The sequence below is a fragment of the Cutaneotrichosporon cavernicola genome (assembly GCF_030864355.1).
Source record: "Cutaneotrichosporon cavernicola HIS019 DNA, chromosome: 1".
In the NCBI taxonomy this organism is placed as follows: Eukaryota; Fungi; Basidiomycota; class Tremellomycetes; order Trichosporonales; family Trichosporonaceae; genus Cutaneotrichosporon; species Cutaneotrichosporon cavernicola.
This window is the reverse complement of record NC_083393.1, coordinates 1,602,437-1,625,042: the sequence shown is the minus strand read 5'-3', so window position 1 is coordinate 1,625,042 and position 22,606 is coordinate 1,602,437. Positions and strand designations below refer to the sequence as shown.

Sequence of the window (22,606 nt, the reverse complement as noted above, 5' to 3'; positions counted from 1 at the left end):
TTATGACAAGCTCGTTACGTCCAGCTGGACACAGCGCGTCCTGCAGTGGTAATACTCGACGTGGAGAGGTAGACAACCCATCCGTCGGGCTGCCAGAGTCTAGTCTCCTCTGCAGCCATGCAACCAGGGCTGGGTTGGGTAGCCGATGTACAGAGCTGCAGAGTAGTTGCATAGGGCCAAACGCTGTTTGCCATCGGTCACCCGCGTGCACTGCCCTAGACAGGAACCGGCCTCGAGCAAATACACCGCCCAGAGGAAGGGTAACTGTGCGTTGCCTTCCTGTCCGACGTGATGTGTCCGAAATTGGTGTTGAATGCACTGGCATGTTCGTGCCCTCAGGGACGGCGTGCATGTTGTTTTGGACGCGTCCGGCATTATTAAATCACTTTCCCTTTGGATGTGGTTCTAGACGAACCCTAATCGGGCGCTCCACTGTGTCGGAATGCCTCTACGCGTCTTGATACACCCCTGTAGCATGTTTGAACTTGTCACCCGTTCATCAAGCTCAACTGTGATCGCTTTAAGCTTGACCGTTTCAACGCGTCGGTGATTGCTCAAGCTCAACCTCGGAATGAGACTAGACGACCGGCGCGTTGCGGTCGTGATGCAGGGTCATCCTGCACAAGATAAATAGGGCTACTTCGTGACTGATCCCCACTCGTACTCTTACTCACAAAGACTACACAGCCATGATCACCCCCCTCCTCGCTCTCGCTCTCGCCCTCACTGCTGCCCCCGCACAGGCGGCTGGCCCGTTCAACATCAAGGAAGCCGTCAACTGCCGCACGGGCCCGGGCAGATCCTACGACATTGTCAAGCAGTATAGCGCTGGCGATCAAGTCACGCTCGAGTGCCAGACCGAGGGGGAGAACATCAACGACGACACAATCTGGGATAAGACTACCGATGGTGAGTATGGACCACTTGTGCTCTTCCAAACAACGTACTTGAATCCCAGAGTCCTTGGATTTTTATACCCGTTACGTTAACACCAGGCTGCTTCACCAGCGACTACTACGTCCAAACCACTGGGCGGGCGGAATACGTCGCACCCAAATGTGACGCACCTTCCACCCCCACCGCCGAACCCTGCCCAACCCTCAACGAAGCGGGCACCGCCCTCCTGAAAGAGTTCGAAGGCTTCGTTCCTGCCCCTGCGCCGGACCCGATCGGTCTTCCGACCGTCGGATACGGCCACCTCTGCCAGACGGAGGGCTGTTCCGAAGTACCCTACCCCTTCCCCCTAACTGAGGAGACGGCGACTCAGCTCTTGAACGACGATGTGCCACGCTACACATCATGTCTCGGTGACATGCTGGGCAGCGTGACGCTCAACGATAACCAGTGGGCGGCACTCGCGAGCTGGGTGTACAATATGGGTTGCGGGCAGACTGCCGATAGCACGCTCATCTCCCGCATCAACGCTGGTGAGGATATGGCCACTGTTGTGGGTCAAGAGCTGCCGGAGTGGGTCCATGCCGGTGGGGAAGTCCTGCCGGGCCTAGTGCGCCGGCGCGACGCCGAGGTCGCGCTCTTCAACACTCCCAGTGGTAAGGAGGCTTACCCGACATGCGCGTAGCGCTCTGTATGTCAAAGCAAAGATGCATTACGTTGAAGAATCCAACCCTGGCCAAGCCCCGTGCCTCACACTGCCCCATGGATCCAATATCATTCCATACCATCAAGCTACTTATCGACGTCCTACACGTACCGTCAGCAATCTGTGAAAGGGCAGAAAGCCGTCTCTCAGGCAACATCCACCAAAGCTTGAAGCAAGATTGCTCGTGGTGGGCTAACGGCAGGTTCCCGAAGCTGGAACGAAACAAGCTCTGCCAAGCCGAGTTTTAATCGTATCATCCAACCTCTTCCAAATTGTTCGAGGCACAATAGTTTGACAAAGTCGAGTCTAGACTCGTACCTGCGACACTGATGTCACTCTTCTACCCTTGTCCCCCTCGTGTTCCACCTTTAATGTGCACATCTTGTCAAAACAGGACAGGCCCCATTACCCCTGTTACAGACACCACTGCTGGACAGACTGGACAGCAGTTGGTTTGACTTTTAACCTTGCAAACACTTCATCATCCTCTGTTCGAGTCCCGTCTCCGTTCCTTTCGGCGTGACAGAGTCCAGGCGACTCTCTCCGACTCTCTCCAACTCGACGCTGCGCGTCAACCTTCTCTCTCCATCACTTTATCTCTCATTCTCATTCTTCTACAGTGAGTACACATATGTCCATCTGACGCCAGATGCTGGTTTCTCTCTTTTTCTTCATCTCGGTCGCGCTAGCCGCGCCGTGTGCCCATCTCAACATCCTGGGTCTTGACCTCATCAAAGAGTACGAGGGCTTTATCGCCGCCCCGTCCACAGACCCCATCGGCCACCCAAGTGTCGGGTACGGACACGCCTGTGAGGCTCCGTCGTGTCGCGAGGTTCCCTTCGCCTTCCCACTGAGCAAGCGCGCCGCCAGCACGCTCCTCAAGAACAATATGCCGGCCGTGACTTCGTGTCTTGGTGAAGCGCTGGAGCCAGCGCGCTCACACCTCGTATTAAGCGATAACCAGTGGGCCGCGCTGGCCAGTTGGGCGTTCAATGAGGGATGTGAGGCCGTCTCGTCTTCCGCATTGATTGCGCGGCTCAATGCCGGCGAAGACCCCAACGTTGTCGCCGCTGCCGAATTGCCCAATTGGACGACGGGGAAGGATAGCTCGAAAGAGCTGCCGGGGTTGCGGAGACGGCGAGCAGCCGAGTTGGCCCTGTTCCGAACCGCGTCAAGCCGACAGGCATTCCCACAGTGCTCTTCGTAGTTGGGTGTTGGGCGTGCTCTTCATAATTAGGTCTCACGAGTGCTCTTCATAGTTCGGTCTCGCGCAGGCGCGAGGTCTCGGTGTAGACGTAGGTAAACATGTATCATCTAGCGATATGGTATCTCGAAGTATTCACTCCGTGTTTTGCGCCATACGTGAAGCAGTTTGTCATCCGAGAGTGTGTAACAATACTGCAGATTGTTCCCAATCTTTATCTACGAAACATGATGCGCTATGCCTCCTTTAAAGCTTCGTCGACTCAGTGCGCACTACGGTTTTCGCACTACAGGTTACGCATGGAGGTGAAGTGTGTCCGACGGTCCAATGAGAGCACGCGGGGTTGCACGCTCTGTCCGTCCAGGACACATGGACCGAGAAGAGAGATGGTGTGGCTGCCGGCGCAGTGATGGATCGATTAGACTGGGTTCTCTTGAACTAGGTCAATACCCATTAGTACCCGGATCAAAAATACCTCCAAACTTGTCCGAGGTTCATCGACGCACACCATGTCCGAGGTTCATCGACGCACACCATGTCCGAGGTTCATCGACGCACACCATGTCCGAGGTTCATCGACGCACACCATGTCCGAGGTTCATCGACGCACACCATGTCCGAGGTTCATCGACGCACACCATGGAGCATAAAAGATAATGACCACTGACAGGATCGAACTGCCGACCTTTGCATTACTGATATCCGCTGGATATTAGTACAATGCTCTAACCAGCTGAGCTAAGCGGCCTTGGGTGAATTGATTTTTAAAATTTCCTGCCCGTTTGAGTATCCATGTCCATTTGAGTATCCATGCCCGAATAAGTTAATCCCCGCTTCCAGTCCAGGTGACCACTAATCCCCCCTTCCAGTCCAGATGACCAACTACCTCCCAAGTGTCCACCGCTCATGCTGTGTCTATCTTGTTCGTACATAGGACCTTAATACAACGGTATATTCAACAAGCTTCGGAGTTACAACACGGGCGTCACCATTAACGTCGTTCAAGATGAACTCGTAACCCGACCAGCGGGTTCTGTGGAGTCTCGGTATTATACCGGAATGAGAGAGCCAGGAGTAGACGACCATCGGGTTCAGGTGCTGGCAGAGCTCGCCACCCTTGCCAACCCCCGCCTCATGCCCGAGGCACATCCACCGCTGAAACGGGTGCCCAGTTCCCATAGCGCCAAGGGCGCGCGGCAATACCACCTATGCCACATCCCATACGCTTGCACCAGTGGGTGTAGCGGGGGAATACTGGGTCGAGGTGAAACGCGGCACTGCCAGCTCGATAGAGCGCGCATACGTACGGGGAGGATAGACGGGCAGAGGTACGGCATCGGTATACTGCCGTAAAATGTCGCTCTTGCCTTTGTCAACTGGGCTGATTGGCGTGACGAAGGGAGTGACGAGCCGCGAGTCGGTCTCAAACGGATCAATCCCAGACGGAGCGATCTCAGACGGAGCGGCGTGCAAAAGGCGAGAGGGCCACTGGGTGGTCTGGCCCTGCCACCACCCACTGGTGTCGAGGCCGGCCCACCGGCCATAGCTGGCAGTGACAGCCGCGACGAAGACCGCGAACATGTACACCGCGAATAGCGGCATGAGGACGAGCCCGACGGTGATGCCGAGCGTCATGCCTGCCGCAATGCAAGCGTACTGGTAGATCCGGGTTTTCTGGAAGCAAGCGCGCCAGCGAACAAGGAAGCCGAGTAGGCCGAAGACCTTGACAAGAATGGGGAGGACGAAGAGGATCGCAGCGGTGCCGAGCGCGATCGCGGCGATTGTGCCGGGAGACATCCTCTGGCTGCTTCCCTCAAAGTTCTCGGCCAAGGTGAACGTCGGCTCGGCCATTGCTGTCGGTACAAGAAAGAGAGCGAAGAAACAGGCCGCGGGCCAGACGGCACCAGTCGTGTGTGAACGGCGTGCTGGCTGAGAAGCCGCGGTGGAAACCCGCGGCCGTGCACGGATAGCCCAGGTCATGGCTATGAGCGCAACCGGGATAGCTACAGCGAGGGCGGACAATTGCATTGACTGCGCGGGGCGGGGAACGGAAGACGCCGGTGACGCAGCCACAGCTGGAGTGAAGAGTGCCATCGATGTCGCCACCCTAGCCGCACGAGGACCAACACGGTGATTGATGTGGGGTATGTTGGCTGCCTCGCCAAGTTCCAAGGGGCGACTTCTGGGGTACCCGTAGGTGCGTCGCGTTCTCTCCATAGCAACACCGCCCAGAGGCACGGCAATTGGAGGGGCAACGGACGGAACGATGACGGCGTCACTGGCGATGGCCTTCTGAGGCACTGCCTGACGATGGCTGAGGTACGGGGTGAGCAGAAACCAAGACGCGGTTCCAACTGCGAGAAGCACCGTCCATACGGGCCACGACTTGCGGGGAACCCAGGAGATCAGCGGTTGCTCAACGAAGTTTTCGTTGGCATCCGGCGCAGCATCCACCGGTTTCATGAAGGTGAACAGTGCCATAATGGCGATAGACGAGGTGGGATGCTGCAGAAGGGGCATGGTGTTTGCCCTCCGGGGGAAGAGCCTGGGGGAAGGCGGAGGAGGGACCAGACCGTCCTGAGGATGGAGGTACTCCCACTCCTCGTCGGTCAGGGTGTAGACGGTCTGGAGGTCGACCGTTACATAATCGTCAAAACCACCCTCAGAGTCATCCACGTCGTCCAAGTCGTCGGGGTCTTCCTGAGTCTCGGTATCGACCAGCGACGGGACATTGTCGGGGCTGATGAGGTGAGCCTCCTCGCTGTCCGTGTCCTCTGGCGAGAGGGTGAGCACGTCGGTGAGGATGAACAGGGTCTCCGACCTGTTGCGGTGGTCATCAACGCAGTAGCTCAGGTGCGAGTACGCCGTGTCGGTTGAGGTGTGACTGACACCCGAGAAGGTCCTCGGACAAGTATCGTCAGTCGGGATAGCAACTGAGCAACTTGGGTTAGTCACTAGGCTTGGTCAAGTCAGAACGAAAAGCCAGAGCTGCGTCATGCAACTTGAGGCTTTGTCGATGCTGACGTCATGCAGGATCAGAACGTACAGTGATACGGCCACGTTCAAGTGGCCAAGGGACTCCATACGCGGGATTCCAGCATCCCTGGCCCGAACACAGATGGGGCAAGGGCACGGAGGAAGGTCCATGGCGGAGATGGAGCCTGGGTGGAAGGGTGGTGTGTCTCGGGTTGAGTGCTGAGACGGACCAGTAATGTATTGAGGGTGGCGTTGGGGTTGCTAACCTTGGGTGGATATGCAGATACACGACAACGACAGATGGGCCGAGGTGGCCAAGACAGAACAGTTGGGCGAATGGAGGAAGCGACAACGATGCCGCCAGGCATATACAGAGAGCAAGTGGTGCAGACTAAAGGTGAACGCACTTTGTCGATAGATGGGTGGCAAGTTGGACCGACGCCGCGCTTTAAGGATTGTAGGCAAGTCACCCCTTTGCACAATTCGACGCACAACTCTGGTCCTTGGCTGGATAGAATGCGTGAGGGCGCGCGGCCCGAGACCGAGCTGGGAACCACGGTTCTCCCCTCCAAATACGGAGAAATACCGAAATGTGCACAATGTGGATACACGACGCAAGATTCGCTTCATGTCAGCCAGATGCACGCCAGGGTCACAGAGCAGTCGGGGTCGATTCGGTGCAGCTACAGTGCGTTGCCCAAGGGGCATTAAGCATGTTTACGTCCATCCCCACCCTGGAGGTGAAATTTGCCACCCAATCAATAATCCAGAAGCGGCACAGATCTCGAGGTCAAAGTCTAGGCAAATGGGCGCTGAGGGAATTGAGGGTTCAGTGACAACCTTTTAGAGGTTGCGAATAAGTCGCTGTGGGATCGTGGGAGTCTACGGAAATTCCGAAGTGGTACACTCGTCTCAGCGCTTTTGCCACCGAGGGCGTATTCACTCGTCGAATTCAGCACCTCGCAATCGAATCCGCCGCCTCGCAATCGAACCCACCACCCTTCAAGCGCAAGGATAACATGGACGTGGACGGTTGAGGCGAGGCCAAGCCAAGCAAAGCGGGTCGTGTTGATGAACGTGTGCCCAATGTTACTGACGCGAGAAGGGTTATTATCTTCATGCAACACAAGTCAGGAACAGGCACGCTGAGGTCGGGGATGGGGTAACTGGGGATGGGTAGTTGGGTGACTCCCACAGGCGCGGCTCCCAAGAGGCAATAAATCACGGACAAAAAACACAGGAATGTTAGATAGTCACCTGCCTATCACTAATGCTTTCGCATCGTATCTGTTCGTACAGATGTGGCGTCTTTGTACTTTGAATCCGTCAGCACATGACTGGCGCTCGAATAGTTCGGTTACGTTACCCTGCAACAACAATGCCCGTCAGGAATGCGATTTGAGGAGCCTGAGGAGCTGGGCGCACTTTCATCCCCATCGTTCTCTTTCTCTTCTGTTCCTCCCCCCTCCAGCTGTACCTACCCTCCAGCTGTACCTACCCTCCACCTGTACCTACCCTACACCTACCTCTCCCTCCTCTGCTGCGCCCACAGGAATCGTAATCTGCTTACGGCTCGAATGTCAGTTGATGAGTATCGGTGTGTCAGATGGTATGTGGAGGATGGGTGGCAAATCTCGCGCAGTGGCCAGAGGGTGGCGAATCGTCATGGACAGCCAGGGGCATTAAGAACGGTGTTCCCAAGTTCCTTATATGTAGATGGCTGCGGCTATTATCATCATCGCTCTGATAGCCGAGGATAGACTCCGACGGCATAGCAATGGGGCTGTGCAAGACGGGCTGTGAGGCGGTGCAAGGAGGCGGGCGGGATCACGCCTTGCAGGGTGAGAAGGCGCTGCTGAACAACTCTTTAGATTAAAGATTACATATGACGTCAGATTATCGGCGTTTGATTTCATCCACGTGGTTTGCTTCTGGATCGTGGCTTTCGCCGCTTCAAGAGCAGCTTGTCGTCTAAATCAGAATCAATGCATACTCGTCGACACTGTCCAAGATGCTCACCGGTGTTGGTCAACTCAACTAGTCACCACCCCTCGACCTGTCCGCTCGCTCGCTCCCCTCCTCCGTTGTTGGCGGGACATGTTATAACCTGACACGCCACACACGTCCGCCGGCATCACGTAATCATCTGCCTGAACCAAGGGGATCGGGGATCAAGGCCGGAGGTCATTAACCGACTGACATCCATCCAAACCTGGAGTGTTGCCCACCCACTACAACTGCATGTAGTTGACTGTTTTCCACTAACTCATTGCTATCATGACAATACTGCACCCACTTGACCCCAAGCTGCGTCCCATCGCGGACGCGCAGTATGCCGTGCGTCGTGCACAAAAATGCGACTAACAATAACAGGCATTCTACGACAAGCACATCGCCAACCTCCCCTATCCGACCGAGGTGCCATGGGACCCCACGATCAGGAACCGGCCCACCGTGCCAGGTGGCAACGACACCCTCTTGCCAGACTGCAAGTCGAGGGAGTGAGTCGAGCAGCATGCAGACATGCTTACTCGTCAGCATCGATCTCACCACCTGCACTATTCGCATCTTTTATCCCCCAGCCCACGCGGCCAAGAGCCCGCTCCCCGCTTTTATCTGGTACCATGGGGGCGGCATGGTGATGGGTCTGCTTGGTGCCGATAACGCATTCTGCACGCGCGTGGCCACGACTTCACGCTGCGCTGTCGTTGCTGTTGGATACCGGCTTGCGCCAGAGCATCCTTTTCCCGCGGGCCACAACGACGCTTGGGATGGTGAGTTGGTTTTGGAATGGTAGGTTAACAACAGCACTCAAGTATGTCCACGACCATGCGGACGAGCTCGGTATGGACACTAAACGCCTGGCTATTGGCGGCTCATCTTCGGGCGGAAACCTCGCTGCGTGCATGGCACAACGGGCGGGGCAGGAGGGTATCCCACTTCAGTTCGTCGCCCTCGGTGTCCCTGTTTGTGATAACACTTTGAGCGTGGAGACGTCTGCTTCATGGGAAAAGCTGGAGAACGCACCTGGGCTTCCGGCCCTCAAGATGCTGTGGTGTGAGTACATTACATGCTGTGCTGCAAAGGAGTACATTACCTGCTGTGCTGCAAAGGAGTACATTACATGCTGTGCTGCATAGATCGGGAACTGACCGTCCAGACCGCGACCAGTACCTCCCTGACAAGGCCAACTGGTCGAACCCGCTCAACTCGCCGCTCCTCGCCACTGACAGCGTCTTGCGCGCCACCGCACCAGACTACTACATCTCAACTGCGGGGCTCGACATCCTGCACGGCGAGGGGGACGCGTACGCCGACCGCCTGGCCGCGCTGGGCAAGAACGTTGTGCACCGCCACTACCCAGGCCTCCCGCACGCCGTGCAGAACATGGACGGCGTCCTGGACGCTGCGCGGCGGTACAACCGCGACATGTGTGTGTACATTGCGCAGCAGTTTGGGCGGCACGCTGCCGACTGCGAGCTTGAGGCCATGTACCCCGAGGGACCAGAGGTCACTGTTCCTCGCGAGGATCGTAGTGCTGCGCAGCCCTGGATCACCATGACCCCGCCCATGAGACTCGGTGAGGCGCCGGTGTACCGCGCTTCAGACAAGACGCTGCACTTTGTTGACTTTGAGGCCGAGCCACCGCTCCGCCTTGTGCTGCAGCTCGACGACGTTGGCGACGCCGTTGGCGAGCCAGTCGCGACCGAGCTCAGTGACTCAGTGTCTGTCATCTGCTTCCGCAAGGACAAGCCGGGCTACATCTGCGCGTACTACCAGGGCGTCGGGTTCTTGAGCGAGGATGGCACGCTGCAGAAGCTCAAGGAGATCATCCCTGAGGCTCAGCGTCAAGTTCTCCGCATGAACGATGGTGGTATCGACCCAGCAGGTCGATTCTGGATCACCGAGATTGATATCGAGGCACTCGCTCTCGGTACGGGAAAGATCCCTGCGGGTAGAAAGTGCCTTGCAAGGTTATGGCGGTATGACCCCGATGGAAGCCTGCACCTCATGGACGAGGACTTTGCATGTGGTAACGGTGTGGCTTGGAGCCCAGATAACAAGACGAGTGAGTGGTTCTGGTTGAGACGCCGGGCTGACAACTCCAGTGTATGTCAATGACTCGCCGCGCGGCCTCACATACGCGTACAATTTTGATATCTCCTCGGGCAAGATCTCCAACAAGCGCGTCCTCATCGACCGCAGCGTCCTCGGCGGTGAGCCGGACGGCATGGTCGTCGAGTGAGTATCTCTTCCCCCTTCTTTACTGACTTGCAGCGTCGAGGGTAACCTGTGGATCACAGTGTGGGGCACGTACTGCCTCATGAAGTACGCGTCGGACGGCACGCACATCGCCGACATCCGCTTTGGGGCCAAGGACATGGCGTGCCCGACTTTCGGAGGTCCCAATAACGATATCCTGTACCTCGCTAGCGCTTATGACCTGCGGCCTACGCGTAGAGACTCGGACATGGGCGGTCATCTGTTCAAGTATGACGCTGGCGTCCGCGGCCTGCCCAAGTCGCCCTTTGACGGATGAGGGAATATCCTGAATCAGGCTGGATATCTTGTTATTGCCATGTAACTCTGTCTCTCTGAACAATGACCAAAGCCGCTGCTGCAGGGACTGTCAAGGTACCTGGTTTCAAGGCTTCCTCGGCCCGCACGAGCCTTGAGAAAGTAGAGCACCCAATGGGCAACTACGCGTCGGGACCCCTGTCTTCCAGTTAAGACGATCTGAGCCGTTCGGTTGCATGTTTCCGGATACATTGTTGTCAACCAAGTTTCCATCGCTCATGTTAAGCTTGGCTGAGCAGACATCCGTGCATCCCATCGACAAGGTGCCTTGGCCTTGTGATGCTTACTTCTACTTCTAGCTTCATTCAAGGTCTTTAAGGGTACTGACACAAAACGACGTCACGCGAATCGGTCTCAGAAGGAACGCGGGAGACGCATATGAAGAAGCGCTTGGTCATCACTGCGCCACATGCCGTCGGAAGCATTATACTGCTCATACATGGGCTACGGTCTGTGTGTTTCGGGAAGCCCGTGCGGAAATGCACCTATCCAGTCCTCTACTTACCTGTCCTCGTCACTATCCTCAGCTTCACAGCCCCTCAGAACTTCCAACCCACAACATATTGACCCAGCTCCCTCTCCAAAGTCATCTACCAGTCACGGTTGCAAACCTCCACTTCACCACGTGGGTTTGCATCCGGATGACTCCTATATCATCGCACGATGCGGCGCCGGCACTGGCACTTGCACTACGTCCACCTAGCCCGTATCCATCGCTCGATGCATCCCAATCACCTCTCAACAACCGGGACCAGGCTACGACGCCCAGCGCACCTCCGGCCGGATCTGAAAGCTCCAACTCGGACACTTTCTCCAAGGCAACTTGGCGGAGTGGTTAACGCGATTGACTCGAATGTCTCCTCTTGGAGTGCGATCAATTTCCTTCGGGAGCGCATGTTCGAATCATGCAGTTGTCGTTTTGCTGCCGCACGGTGGCGGAAGGGTATGTTGTGGCGGTTCATGCCATGTGGATAATCATTTTGAGGGTCGTGTAGCGGTGACCAGTCTCGGTTCTCACATCAATCGTACCACTCCAGTTAAGCTCCGCAATCCATGGCGGGATTGAGACTGCAACCCTCGGTGGGCTCCCTGGCTTATATCCGTTGGGGCGGATCCGAATCCAGCGAGCATTCGGCAGTGATATATTGGAGCAACCCGGCCCCATTTACGGCGCGGTTCAGTGACGCTGACGTGAGAGTGGATTCGAAGCTGCGGCAGTGACGCTGACGTGAGAGTGGATTCGAAGCTGCGGCAGTGATGCTGATGTGAGAGTGGATTCCAAGCTGCCACGAAATAAACACGCCAGGGTAACCTCTGTTGCGAAACCTTATACCAAATCCCGGCCGGCCCAAAAGTTCGATTGCCTGAAGGGCGGGTTGCGTGGGCGTAGAGCCAGATGTTGTCATCGTGGCAAATGCAGGGTGAACGTAATTAACAGCTCAGCAGCCGCATCTGGGGTAGTAGTGCACATGCTCGTATGCGTTCTGGGGCGCACTCTAAGGCGTATTTTTAGCGGATGTACATGGCATGAGTGCGGCAACGTCTTGGTCTCTGGCACGATTGCGATTGAATTGGGTGAAACACTACATAGAGTTGATAAAGTGCGGAACACGAAATGTTGGGAATACCCTCGCCCGACGTTTCGAAAAAGCCCTGCGCAAACCTTCTTTAACATGCACTTAGTTTATACTTCTCTCATGAACGGTCGTCCGCAACAGAAGCGACTCACTTGCACCCCGTTTGTAGTCGAGGAGCTAGAACCCTGGAATGTGGGCTTGGAGAACAAGATTCGTACCTCCTCAACCCCAAGGACCTGGAGTAAATCTGCGAGACACCCTGCGGTTTGTTCCTGTTGGAGGTGACTCCGCGTCGAGTCGCCCTGCATGCCGACAGCTGTTGCGTTGCAACTCAATGCCGCGTTGGCCGTGATCGACACTACAGTCGCAGACGGGTGCATAGAGAGGTTGTATCCATGTTCTTTCCGTCATTTTCTTCGATTCATTTCCTTCATTTGCGGAAACGGATCTTCTCCGAGGACTGCGGTGGCAGGACAGGAACCTAGGACACCCCACGACGCCTCGCACCGACTTCCTTGCTTTGTGGCCCCTTAACCCCCGCTTTGGTTGCCAGAGAAAACGGAGGCCTAGAACCGGGGTCGACGGACATACTGTACAGTTCTTTGAATTGAAGGGGCGTTCGAGGTTCCCACATTCGCATTCATCACCATGCGCAATGGCGCAGGAACACACAATGCCGACCTGGACGCAACGGCAGCAGAGCTCATGCGGTATCGCGAGCAATACCGTGACGGCGCAATAGACTGTAAGAGGACCGGGCGTATTGGGACCAAAACTGACCGCAGCGAGTATCAACGCACAGCCAGTCGAGGTATACCTTTACTACGCGAGGCATGAGCGTACACGCGAGAACGCCGACACACGGCCAGCACCCGATGCGCCCTGGGTCGCACTGGGAAAGCGATTACGGGGCAAATCCGACGACATCATTCCCGTGCCACGGATGCATCCCGTTGCAAGCATGGTGGCTCGCACGGCCGACACTGCGGCTCCAATCAACGGTGGCTGGCGCGCAATCCGAGAGAACGGGGTGGCGGTCGAGCTCATGTCCATGAAAGGGCACTCGAAAAACACTTCGTCTGCCAACACGGACGAGACGTTGACCGAAGCGACACAGTGCAAGAAGGTGGCAGATATCCCAGACCCTCTCCTCACGGTGCAGGAACGCGAGACGACATACCGCCTCCTCCGCGTCGCGAGCTGGCAGGTCATCTTCTACCTCATCACTACCGACATGCTTGGATGGTTCACAGCCAGCAAGACGTTTACCCTGATCGGCTACGGGCCAGGTGTGCTAGTGTATACTGGCTTCTTCCTCTTTGCGTTTGCGGGCGGACAGATGCTGTGGCGCGTGTACATGAACGTTGACTCGGAGGAGTTTCCGGTGCGCTCGTATGCCGACCTCGGCGAACGCACATATGGACCACCAGCGAAATTCCTACTCAACGTTCTTCAATCCTTGCAGCTGATAGTTGGTTACTGCCGTTTAGCACCACTGACGCCAAGTTCAACGTGGGCATGTTCATCGTATTGCAAGGCCAGGCTCTGGCACAGATCATCAACTTCAAGTTCTGCTACGTTGTGCTCAACGTCTTTTTCGCCCTGGTTGGCATGCTCATCACGCAAATCCGGACAATCCGGAACATTGCGTGGTTCTCCAACATCAACGTCTTCATCAACCTCTCCATCATGCTTGTCACCGCTGTCGGGGTGGGGTTGTACGATCCAGTCCCAGGGCAGAGCGGGCACCGAGACCTATCCGAGCCGATCAAGCTGTTTGGGTGGGTGCCACCCGGTACAGATTGGAACACGCAGGTGGCGGCATGTCTGCTTGCCGTGTTCAGCTACGGTGGCGCAATGATCTTTGTCGAGTTTATCGCCGAGATGCGCCGTCCCGCCGACTTTTGGAAAGCTGCACTTTGCGCCCAGTTCCTCTGCTACGCGACCTACATGTTCTTCGGCCTCTTCGGCTACTCGATGCAGGGACAGTACGCAGCGATCCTGCCGACAGTCAACATCGCCAACATTGCGTTCCAGGCCGTCACCAACATCATCGGCATGCTATGTGTGTTTGCCACCATGTCGCTTTACGCGCACATCGGCTGCAAGCTGATCTACCGCGTCATCCTGCGCGGATACTTCCGTGCGCCGTCCCTCACATCACGCAAGGGCGCCATCTACTGGGCCATCACTGTGCTCGGGTACTACTGCGTTGCTTGGACTCTTGGGTCGGCCATCCCGAACATCACCGACATCAACGTCATCATCGGCGCAGTCTGTGCACTCCAGTTCACCTTTACGTTCCCACCTCTTCTCCTTCTGGGACACTGGATGCAGGTTGACGCCGCTGCTGGCGACATCCCCTGGACGCCAGGGATGGAGCCGTACTCGAACCGTGTCGATTCGTGGGCCGACTGGAGCCGCTGGAAACGTGGCATGGTGCGATGGTGGTTCTTCAAGCTCCTCCTCTTGATCCAGTTCTTAGGCTCCCTCACGCTGGCGGGCCTCGGGATCTACTCCGGCGTCAGGACCGCCAAGCAGTCGTACAGCATGGGCATCACACGCGCTTTCTCTTGCCGCGCACCCGGCCAGCCGCTTCATTGATAGAACGACGGAGAGAACATTGATAGAGGTTACAGCCATTAGATCTCGACCCGTAGACAACTCGTGTAGTTCGTGTGGGAATGTATTATGCATGCATTTATAACAACACAGACGGAGAGGTAGGAGAGAGATGAGAATGAAGATGTGTTTTCCCCTGTTTTTTCCTTCCATTTTCTATAAGCCAAGGCAGTGTCTTCCACGTTGGCCTTCTCTTTCTCACCCTCCGGTTGAACCTCGTCATGCTGCAGAGCGACCTCGCGCTTAACCGGGGGCTCGAGGAGCAACACGATGCCGATTCGCAACGCCGCGATTGCGCCCTTGCGGAAAGGCCCTGCAGCGTCCTGTACTGGGTACAGGACGATGCACCAGGAGAAGAAGAGCACGGAACTGGCTCGGTTCATTGCGTAGAGCGCGGCACGCGCAGCGTCATCGCCCGAATGCAGTAGAATCCTGTTTGCCCAAATAAAGCATACAGGCTGGATGTATGCGGCACCAGCAATGGCTGTGGTTAGCTGGGAATGGAATGATGGGCTTCCAGTATGCCGCTAATACAGACGTCTGCCTTGGTCCCTTGCGTGAGGTCCAAACGCCAGAACACAGAACTGGGTCCATAACTAAGCTGCCTATATTCTCAGTGCATTCAACTGCAATCCAGGCCAGTGTGCGTCTCCCTGCGGCGTAGGGTGGTAGACGAACTGTTATCTCGGTCGGCCTATGTCGGCATTTACCGAACGGTGCCTCGCCTCGGTGCCTGTGGAGAGGCATTGAGGCGGATGCCATCGACCATGATGAGGAAGAGGGCTTACAAGCTTCAGAGATTCAGCACTTTGGCGATCTCCAAACCCCTCATAAGACAGTCGAGGCAGAGTGACGATCCTCACGAACGAGATACCATCAAACGTTGAGCAAGCAAGCCCACCACACAACTCGGCAACATCCGCCTCCACCCAACTCTCCCAGACCATCGCCCACCCTCCATCACCCATACCACTATCCTACCATGACAGCCGACACGCTCTCTGCCTCGACACTTCCCATCATTGACATAGGTCCCTATCTTCCTGGCTCTTCCGCGTCCTACGCCGAGCGCGCCGAAACAGCCGCTGCGCTCCACGCCGCCTGTCGCGACTTTGGCTTCTTCTACCTCCGCGTCTTCCCGTTCATCGGCGACGCCGAGCGTGCCCAGTTGCTCGACTACGGCCGCGAGTTCTTCGCTTTACCCCAGGCTGAGAAGGATGCAATCCACACGCAGGCGAACACGGGCTTCGGCGTGCGCGGATACCAGCGCATGCGCCAGAACGTTACAGCTGGCAAGGCTGACCATCACGAGGGCCTCGATTTCTTTGCCCCGTCTCCATTTCCCCCCGGTACCATCAGCCCGCTCGCGGGCGAGAACCAGTGGCCTGCCAACCCGGAGGGGATGAGCGCCGCGCTCAAGGCGTGGATTGAAAAGATGCACGTCCTGGGACAATCAACGATGCGAGGAATGGCAGACGGACTCGGCCTTACGACCGCCGAGTGGGATGAGCTGTGGGCGCTATGCCAAGACTCGTTCTGGAGCATGCGCGTAATTGGTGCGTCATAAGCCACAATCACCTGATCGGAGCTGACCACAGGATATCCTCCTCTACCGCCAGGCGCGGATGGCAAATCGTGCGGCGAGCACAAAGACTACGGATGTCTCACGTGAGCGGACCACAGCATCGCTAACGCAGTTTCCTGCACGCCGATGCGTGTCCCGGTTCGCTACAGGTACTCTCGCGGGCGGGAGGGTGGATCAACGCCGACATGATTCCTGGGTGTATGGTCGTGAATGTCGGGGCGATGTGGGAGCGGTGGACTGGCGGCTTGTGGCCGGCCACACTGCACCGCGTCATCCACAACGGCCAGACGTTCCGCGTCTCACACCCGTTCTTCTTTGAGCCTGCGTTCCATGCGCCCTGCAAGCTCTTGCCTGCAGCGGTGCGGCGCGCACGGGAGGAAGGGCGCGAGAGCGAGATCCGCGACCAAGGTGTTATCGAGTACGGGGAATACTTGCTGGGCAAGGTCACGACCAACTTCAAGTACGACGAAGGGTAGTATGTCATCGTACAAGTGATCAGAAGTGCATACAACGTGATGATGCTTGCTCCCGATGAGGTCACTACTCGGCTTGCTCGACCTCGGCAAACTAGTGATAGTGTACAGCACGTTCGCTTCCAATGATCTCAACAGCTGACACTACATGTTCCATCATCTATCTCCACCTAGTGTCTTTCCCCACCTTGGTCCGCGGCCGTACGGCTGATAAAGAGCAAAATGTGGGCCATACCTAGATGGGCAACAGCCGTTGCCCGCCAACAGTCGTTGCCCGCCAACTCGGAATCCGGGTCAATAACGCGGATATTCCGGGTGGAGACGGAACTTGCGCGTTCGGCTCTCGGGTACTATCATGCTCGGCGATCAACAGATTTCTTTTCAATCTTGTGCTCTGTTCCTCTCAGCACAGACCTGTTCATTGCAGATTACGAGTCAACTTGAGCGACTTGGGGTACTAGACGGCTGATCAAGTCAGAATCTGCGCACGCAGTTAAAGCGGTGATTCCAAGGACATGGAATGAGAGGATTGGGTGACCGGAAGCTGGTCGGCTTTAGCCGCCTAAGCAAGGCCAAGAAAGACAGGGTAGTACCCGGAAACGCCATCTCCACAACACGAGCTGATTCACACTCTCTCTCTTGTCTCAACATTCTAACTCGCACTCGCACCATTTCACGACCAGCTCCAACACATATCTGACGGTGCTGGACATGACGATATAGCCATCTTACGACTAGACTTGGACCTCTCCAACAACTGGGCGCCGGTAGCTAACATGGCTTCCTCAACAACGATGCCCTCTGCGCCTCCCTCGCCAATTGCATCGACACCCACGCGCGTCGACGACTACTACTCGGCGGACGAACAGCCTTACGTCGACAAGGATGGTGTAACGCGCTTCCCGACGCCAGAGCCCGCTGTTCCGGCGTCGGCTCTTCCTCCGAATGTTGCCCCAGGAATGCTGGACATTGGGCCACCGCCCGATGGTGGGCGCGATGCGTGGCTCGTCGTCCTCGGTTGCTTCCTCCACCTCTTCTGCATCTTCGGCTTCAGTACGTCGTTCCCGAGATGGTCTGACTCCAGTCACGTCGTATGGCCAGCTCGTGCCCTATTACATCACCCACCAGCTGGAGGGGTACAGTCGATCGACGGTGTTGTGGGGTGGCACCGTACAGACGTTGATGGTCTTCGGCGTCAGCGTGTTCATGGGCCGCTACTTTGACGTCCATGGGGCCCGTACTCTCATCATCTCTGGCACAGTGCTCGCAACCATCGCGCTCATCGGCCTCGCATTCTCAAAGGAGTTTTACCAGATTTTCCTGTCCAACGCGGCGTTCGGTCTGGCTGGCGGCATCGTTTACTCGCCAGCTACCGCCGTTGCCGGTCACTGGTTCCTCAAGCGCCGCGCCGAGGCTGTCGGCTTCATTGTCGCTGGCTCGGGTTTGGGCGGCGTCATGTACCCCATTATGCTTAAAGAGATGCTGGAAAAGCTTTGTGAGTCCTCCCCATCGCTTTCCTGGTGTAACACGACTCATTCCAGCGTTCCGAGACACGATTCTCATCATCATGGGCTTCAACCTCGTACTCATGCTCCCTGCGTGTTTCTGGATGAAGGCGCGCCTGCCGCCTCGCGCGCCGCCACCCCTTTCGGCGCTGAAGAAGCCGTGGCGCGAGAGCCGCTACGTCTTCCTCTGTCTCGGCACAGCTTGCTACGCCATGAAGTGAGTAGGCTGGAGCCGTGTTGACAGCGACGCTTGCTAATATCAGCATCATGTCGCCGTACTTCAATGCCGGTATCCTAGCGCAGGGCAACAAGACCTCCCCGGAAATTGTGGCTTACGCCGTCGCAATCCTGCAGGCCGGCTCGTTCGTCGGGCGGATCGCCGCTGGGCGACTGGCTGACCGCTACGGTGTGTGGCTTGTCTTCGGTGCCATCCCGTTCGCGACATCCGTCACGCTCTTCGCTTTCTGGGTGGGACCTGTTGGCACAGCACCGACAATCATCGGCTTGGTGCTCTACGGCGCGTTCTCAGGCGGATGGTTCACGCTTGCTGCGGCGGCGACAGCAGCCATCAGCCCGATGGAGGAGATCGGGAGTCGTATTGGCATGATGTGGAACGGCATCGCACTGCCGATGCTCATTGGGCCCGTCGTTACTGGCCGTGAGTAACCGCCACAATGCGAGAACAATGCTGACAATCCCAGGGCTCATCGAGATCGGAGATAACACGTTCAAGTACGCCGGCATCTGGGTGGGGTGCACAATGTTCCTCGCCGGGTTACTATCGATCGGCCCACTGGCTGTCGGCTTCCTCCAGCGTAGAGGAGGCAAGGATATGCAGGGTGACCACGTCGAGGCTGTTTCGACCACAGACGCTGAAACAGCGCCAGAATCGAAAACGCCTGGTGCATCTTCTTGCGGGAAGAAGCAAGGACAGTCGTAAAGCCATCTTCAAGAGCGAACGTGCTACAGTTTACCGACATGAGCATCCACTGCGCACGTCACCTTCCCGCGGCGACCAGCCTTGGCGTTGGGGCTGCAAGGTGGCTCGGCGTGCGCGAACGTCACGTGCCACGGGTAATGTGTGCCTTGTGGGACAACCGCAACAACAACGCTCGTTTTCGTTCTGGTTCTGGGACCTACTGCATGGTTAAGCTTGTTCAAACGTGGTGGTCTTGGTTCCCCGCCGTCCTCATGCGTTCCGCAACATCCGGCGCTGTGGGTTGGATCCCGACGCTGCAGTTTGGAGGATGAGTTCAATCTACGGCACAACCAAGATGCCTGCATGTAGTTTATGATGAACCGGAATGAATTTGCCATAAAGCAGCGCGCGGTGTACCGGCACCTTGGAGACGAGCGTAGACATGGAAGCTCAATAGTTTGTGGAGCGGGAAGCTTCCGCCGGCCGCCACTGTTCAAAGCAGCTCGGGACAGGTACTCGGGTATAAGGTGCTTTGACTCTTAATACGGAGCCGAGAGAGGTAGTCTAAACTAAGGCGGGAGCCAAGACAGTCCATGCCGGGTGGAGCGGGTGCCTGCAGTGGGGCAGATGGACTGAGCTGTTAGAGGGCCAGTAGCAAAACACGCACTGGTTTGGCGAACATGACTAACGGCACCGCGCGTGGGGACAGTGATTTTCCCACCAGCCCCACAGCGGCTTCCGTCCCGGCCGCGAACGTGGGAAGGATATGGTTGTGCACGCTGATTCCGGTTTTCGCATCCGACGCGGTTCGCGCAATCTCGCGTCCGGTACTTCAGTGGGGATCGCGGAAGGAACAGAGTAAGATCAGGCTTGCATACAGGACATGCAAACACCAAACACTCCAGAATCCAAACACAAACAATCCCATAGCATGCCTCGCGTCCACGCACTTGACGCGTTTCAGAAGGTGTGGCTGCGCTGGGAGGGGTGTATGAGAGCGGGAGTGCCGGTGTCCCTATCGGGACGCCACACTATGTCCAGGGGCTGACGCCCCCCGATGCTCATCACCGGGCTAATCTATCCTCCCCTTCCTTCCCGAACACCATGTTTCGGGGTGGCAACTCGGTCAAGCTCCTGCGAGGTTGATGACAGCATTCGTACAGCGCGGTCATAAGGGAGCGCCCACCCCCTACAATCTCAGGTTGGGTGGTTGGACTTGGTCGCCTGTGCAGTACTACATTGTCGAGCCGTGGCCTTGTTGCAGTACTGTATCAGCAGAAGGGGTTCCAACGGGAGTGCAGGGGGACAGGTGTGGACTGCGAGTTCGCGTCGACGCGTCTGGGACAGAACCGCACCTGACATCAGGCTATCCAGCCATTGATGCAGGAATGGGTGCCCTCTGGAGGCGGGTTGGGAGGAAGGCCGGTATCGTGTAAGCGCATGCATATCATCGAGGTGTCAGTATGTCAGAGAAACCGGGCCACAACATTGCACTCGTACGAGGTGCATGGTGGTCTGTAAACTTGACAGGACGCGGCTTGGGTGAGGCACGGCGGTTGGATGGGAACTAGTTTTCACCATAGCTTTGGTTACGACAAGGTGTCCTGAGAGCGCGCTCCTGGCCACAATGTGAGGCCGGATGCTTAGCGTTTCCCTAGAGCTGAATTGTTTGGGATTACGCCAAGGAATTTGATTAAGGTAGATACAATTCATTTACATTACCAGTAATCCTGAACAGTCCGTTCCGAACTTTGGCCCTGGAGCGCGTCTCACTTACACCTAGATTTATCGCACCTCCGCCTACAAGTCTTGGTCAAGGCTAATAACCACCTGAAATTAGCGTTGCGGATTAGACCGCTCCCGCCATGATGTCTTACCCCTTGTATAACTGGAACCGTCCATCATGACGGGTTCATGTCGGGATGAGGGGAATCTTTTGGAGAAGTGGAATGCTCCCCCTTTTGGAACATCTCTTCTGATGGGCCAGATGGTACGCGAGCCCCTCGCGGAAAACCAAACCCCCCCCCGGCCAAGATGAAACAACCGTTAGCGGGCGCTGTTAGTTTTTCGTCTGCGACACCAAGCGCTCCCGTCCTCCTACCTGCCGTCTGCAGGCCAGTGTTGTGTTGAGTCTTGGCTCCAAGGCGGTCCGGCTAGGCACATGGCAGAGTTGTCCAGTTTCGGACAGGAGTCGGAGAGATAACGGCATCCGGCGATATTCCAGGGTTTAGTGGCTTCCATTAACAGTGGATTGACACATCTCAAACTCGGTCAATACGGCATGTTCCTGGCAATATTCCAGGACCAGAATGAGGGCGGGCAGGTCCCGCAGGGCTGGGACCCACGAGATACAGTACTAGAATCCCGCACCCGTTGTTGTCAAGGTTGGGGACATGGATACCCGCGCGCGGCATTGAGGTGCAAGTGCTTCAGATACTCCCTGCTGGAGACGTCTGAGCGATTCACACTGGGGTCTCGATTATGGACCCCGGATACTGGTCGAGCAGATATAAGATCATGTCAGTCCAAGCACAGAAGATATCTTTTGTCCTCGTTCCACCTCGACAGTATCCTCAAGCCCTCCACAACAAAGGACGCGACTGGCACCTACCCTCCCAGTCCCCTCTCATCCTAGCCTCTCGAACCCTCTCGTCTCTCGTTCTCCCCATCCATTCTCTTATCAACCATGAAGTTCTTCGCCCTTGCCGCCGCGGCTCTCGCCGCGGTCACCTCGGTGGCTGCCCGCCCCGACATCCAGCCCGTCTCTGAGCTCGAGTCGCGTGGCCAGAACATCGACCCACGCTTCTTCGGCTTCCTCTGGGGCAACACCAAGTGCCTCGGAGCCAAGTCGGTCGAGTGCTCCAAGAAGGGTATGGCCCTCGACTCCAAGACCTGCCAGTGCACCGGTGGCTCGTGGAAGCCCGGAAACTGGTGGGAGCAGGAGACCGACTGCGGCGACAACAACGCCATTCTCAACTGCTGGTCCAAGGGATACACCTGTGACAAGCGTTGCCAGTGTCAGAAGCCCCCCACCGTCGTCAACAAGTGCACCGATCTCCACGCCATCTGCAAGTGTGCCGGTAAGGGTATGGCTGTCAACTCCGACTGCTCGTGCCGCAAGACCTGTAACTGCTGGGACCAGTGGGCATGCTGCAAGAAGGGCGGCAAGCTCGACGAGAACTGCAAGTGTGTCGTTCCCTCCAAGTCTGGTGGTGACAAGCCTGGCAAGCCCGGCCACGGCTGGTGGCCCTGGAAGCGTGACGCTCTCTGCGGCACCGAGACTGCTTGCCCCCTCTTCGACGGCTCCAGCGAGTACGAGTGCCTCGACACCCAGACCCACCTCGAGTCCTGCGGCGGCTGCGCTTCCGAGGGCACTGGCCGTGACTGCACCACCATCGCTGGCGCTGCCGATGTTGCTTGCGTTGCTGGCGAGTGCGTCGTCTCGAAGTGCCTCCCCGGCTTCCAGTCGAACTCGACCTCGACATGTATCCCCCGCCTCTCGGCTCAGCTCTAAGCTGCACCGCTAGAGTCCGGTCCCGCGATTCGCCTTCTCTTCGGGTAGCATCA

The 22,606-nt window shown here is 56.9% G+C and overlaps 8 protein-coding genes across 8 annotated transcripts; 7 read left to right on the top strand and 1 right to left on the bottom strand.

Moving 5' to 3' along the window:
• Positions 1–689: 689 nt before the first annotated feature.
• Positions 690–1,579, top strand: CcaverHIS019_0105980 (uncharacterized protein; the record flags this gene model as incomplete). Its single annotated transcript, XM_060602099.1, has 2 exons — positions 690–909; positions 996–1,579. The coding sequence occupies 2 exons, from the start codon at positions 690–692 to the stop codon at positions 1,577–1,579; spliced, it is 804 nt and encodes a 267-aa protein (XP_060453146.1).
• Positions 1,580–2,249: 670 nt separating this feature from the next.
• On the top strand, positions 2,250–2,807 carry CcaverHIS019_0105970 (uncharacterized protein; the record flags this gene model as incomplete). The annotated part of the gene is made up of 1 exon (XM_060602088.1): positions 2,250–2,807. The coding sequence occupies one exon, from the start codon at positions 2,250–2,252 to the stop codon at positions 2,805–2,807; it is 558 nt and encodes a 185-aa protein (XP_060453145.1).
• A 1,203-nt stretch (positions 2,808–4,010) lies between these two features.
• On the bottom strand, positions 4,011–5,888 carry CcaverHIS019_0105960 (uncharacterized protein; the record flags this gene model as incomplete). Its single annotated transcript, XM_060602077.1, has 2 exons — positions 4,011–5,745; positions 5,851–5,888. The coding sequence occupies 2 exons, from the start codon at positions 5,886–5,888 to the stop codon at positions 4,011–4,013; spliced, it is 1,773 nt and encodes a 590-aa protein (XP_060453144.1).
• Positions 5,889–8,057: 2,169 nt separating this feature from the next.
• Positions 8,058–10,320, top strand: CcaverHIS019_0105950 (uncharacterized protein; the record flags this gene model as incomplete). The annotated part of the gene is made up of 7 exons (XM_060602066.1): positions 8,058–8,117; positions 8,154–8,281; positions 8,319–8,554; positions 8,589–8,837; positions 8,941–9,849; positions 9,890–10,022; positions 10,059–10,320. The coding sequence occupies 7 exons, from the start codon at positions 8,058–8,060 to the stop codon at positions 10,318–10,320; spliced, it is 1,977 nt and encodes a 658-aa protein (XP_060453143.1).
• A 2,263-nt stretch (positions 10,321–12,583) lies between these two features.
• Positions 12,584–14,539, top strand: CcaverHIS019_0105940 (uncharacterized protein; the record flags this gene model as incomplete). The annotated part of the gene is made up of 3 exons (XM_060602055.1): positions 12,584–12,680; positions 12,721–13,406; positions 13,442–14,539. 3 exons carry the CDS (start codon positions 12,584–12,586, stop codon positions 14,537–14,539), a joined length of 1,881 nt encoding a protein of 626 aa, XP_060453142.1.
• Positions 14,540–15,539: 1,000 nt separating this feature from the next.
• Positions 15,540–16,618, top strand: CcaverHIS019_0105930 (uncharacterized protein; the record flags this gene model as incomplete). The annotated part of the gene is made up of 3 exons (XM_060602044.1): positions 15,540–16,113; positions 16,156–16,225; positions 16,255–16,618. The coding sequence occupies 3 exons, from the start codon at positions 15,540–15,542 to the stop codon at positions 16,616–16,618; spliced, it is 1,008 nt and encodes a 335-aa protein (XP_060453141.1).
• A 791-nt stretch (positions 16,619–17,409) lies between these two features.
• Positions 17,410–19,060, top strand: CcaverHIS019_0105920 (uncharacterized protein; the record flags this gene model as incomplete). Its single annotated transcript, XM_060602033.1, has 5 exons — positions 17,410–17,668; positions 17,700–18,110; positions 18,157–18,337; positions 18,384–18,778; positions 18,822–19,060. The coding sequence occupies 5 exons, from the start codon at positions 17,410–17,412 to the stop codon at positions 19,058–19,060; spliced, it is 1,485 nt and encodes a 494-aa protein (XP_060453140.1).
• Positions 19,061–21,725: 2,665 nt separating this feature from the next.
• On the top strand, positions 21,726–22,553 carry CcaverHIS019_0105910 (uncharacterized protein; the record flags this gene model as incomplete). Its single annotated transcript, XM_060602022.1, has 1 exon — positions 21,726–22,553. One exon carries the CDS (start codon positions 21,726–21,728, stop codon positions 22,551–22,553), a length of 828 nt encoding a protein of 275 aa, XP_060453139.1.
• Positions 22,554–22,606: the final 53 nt, after the last annotated feature.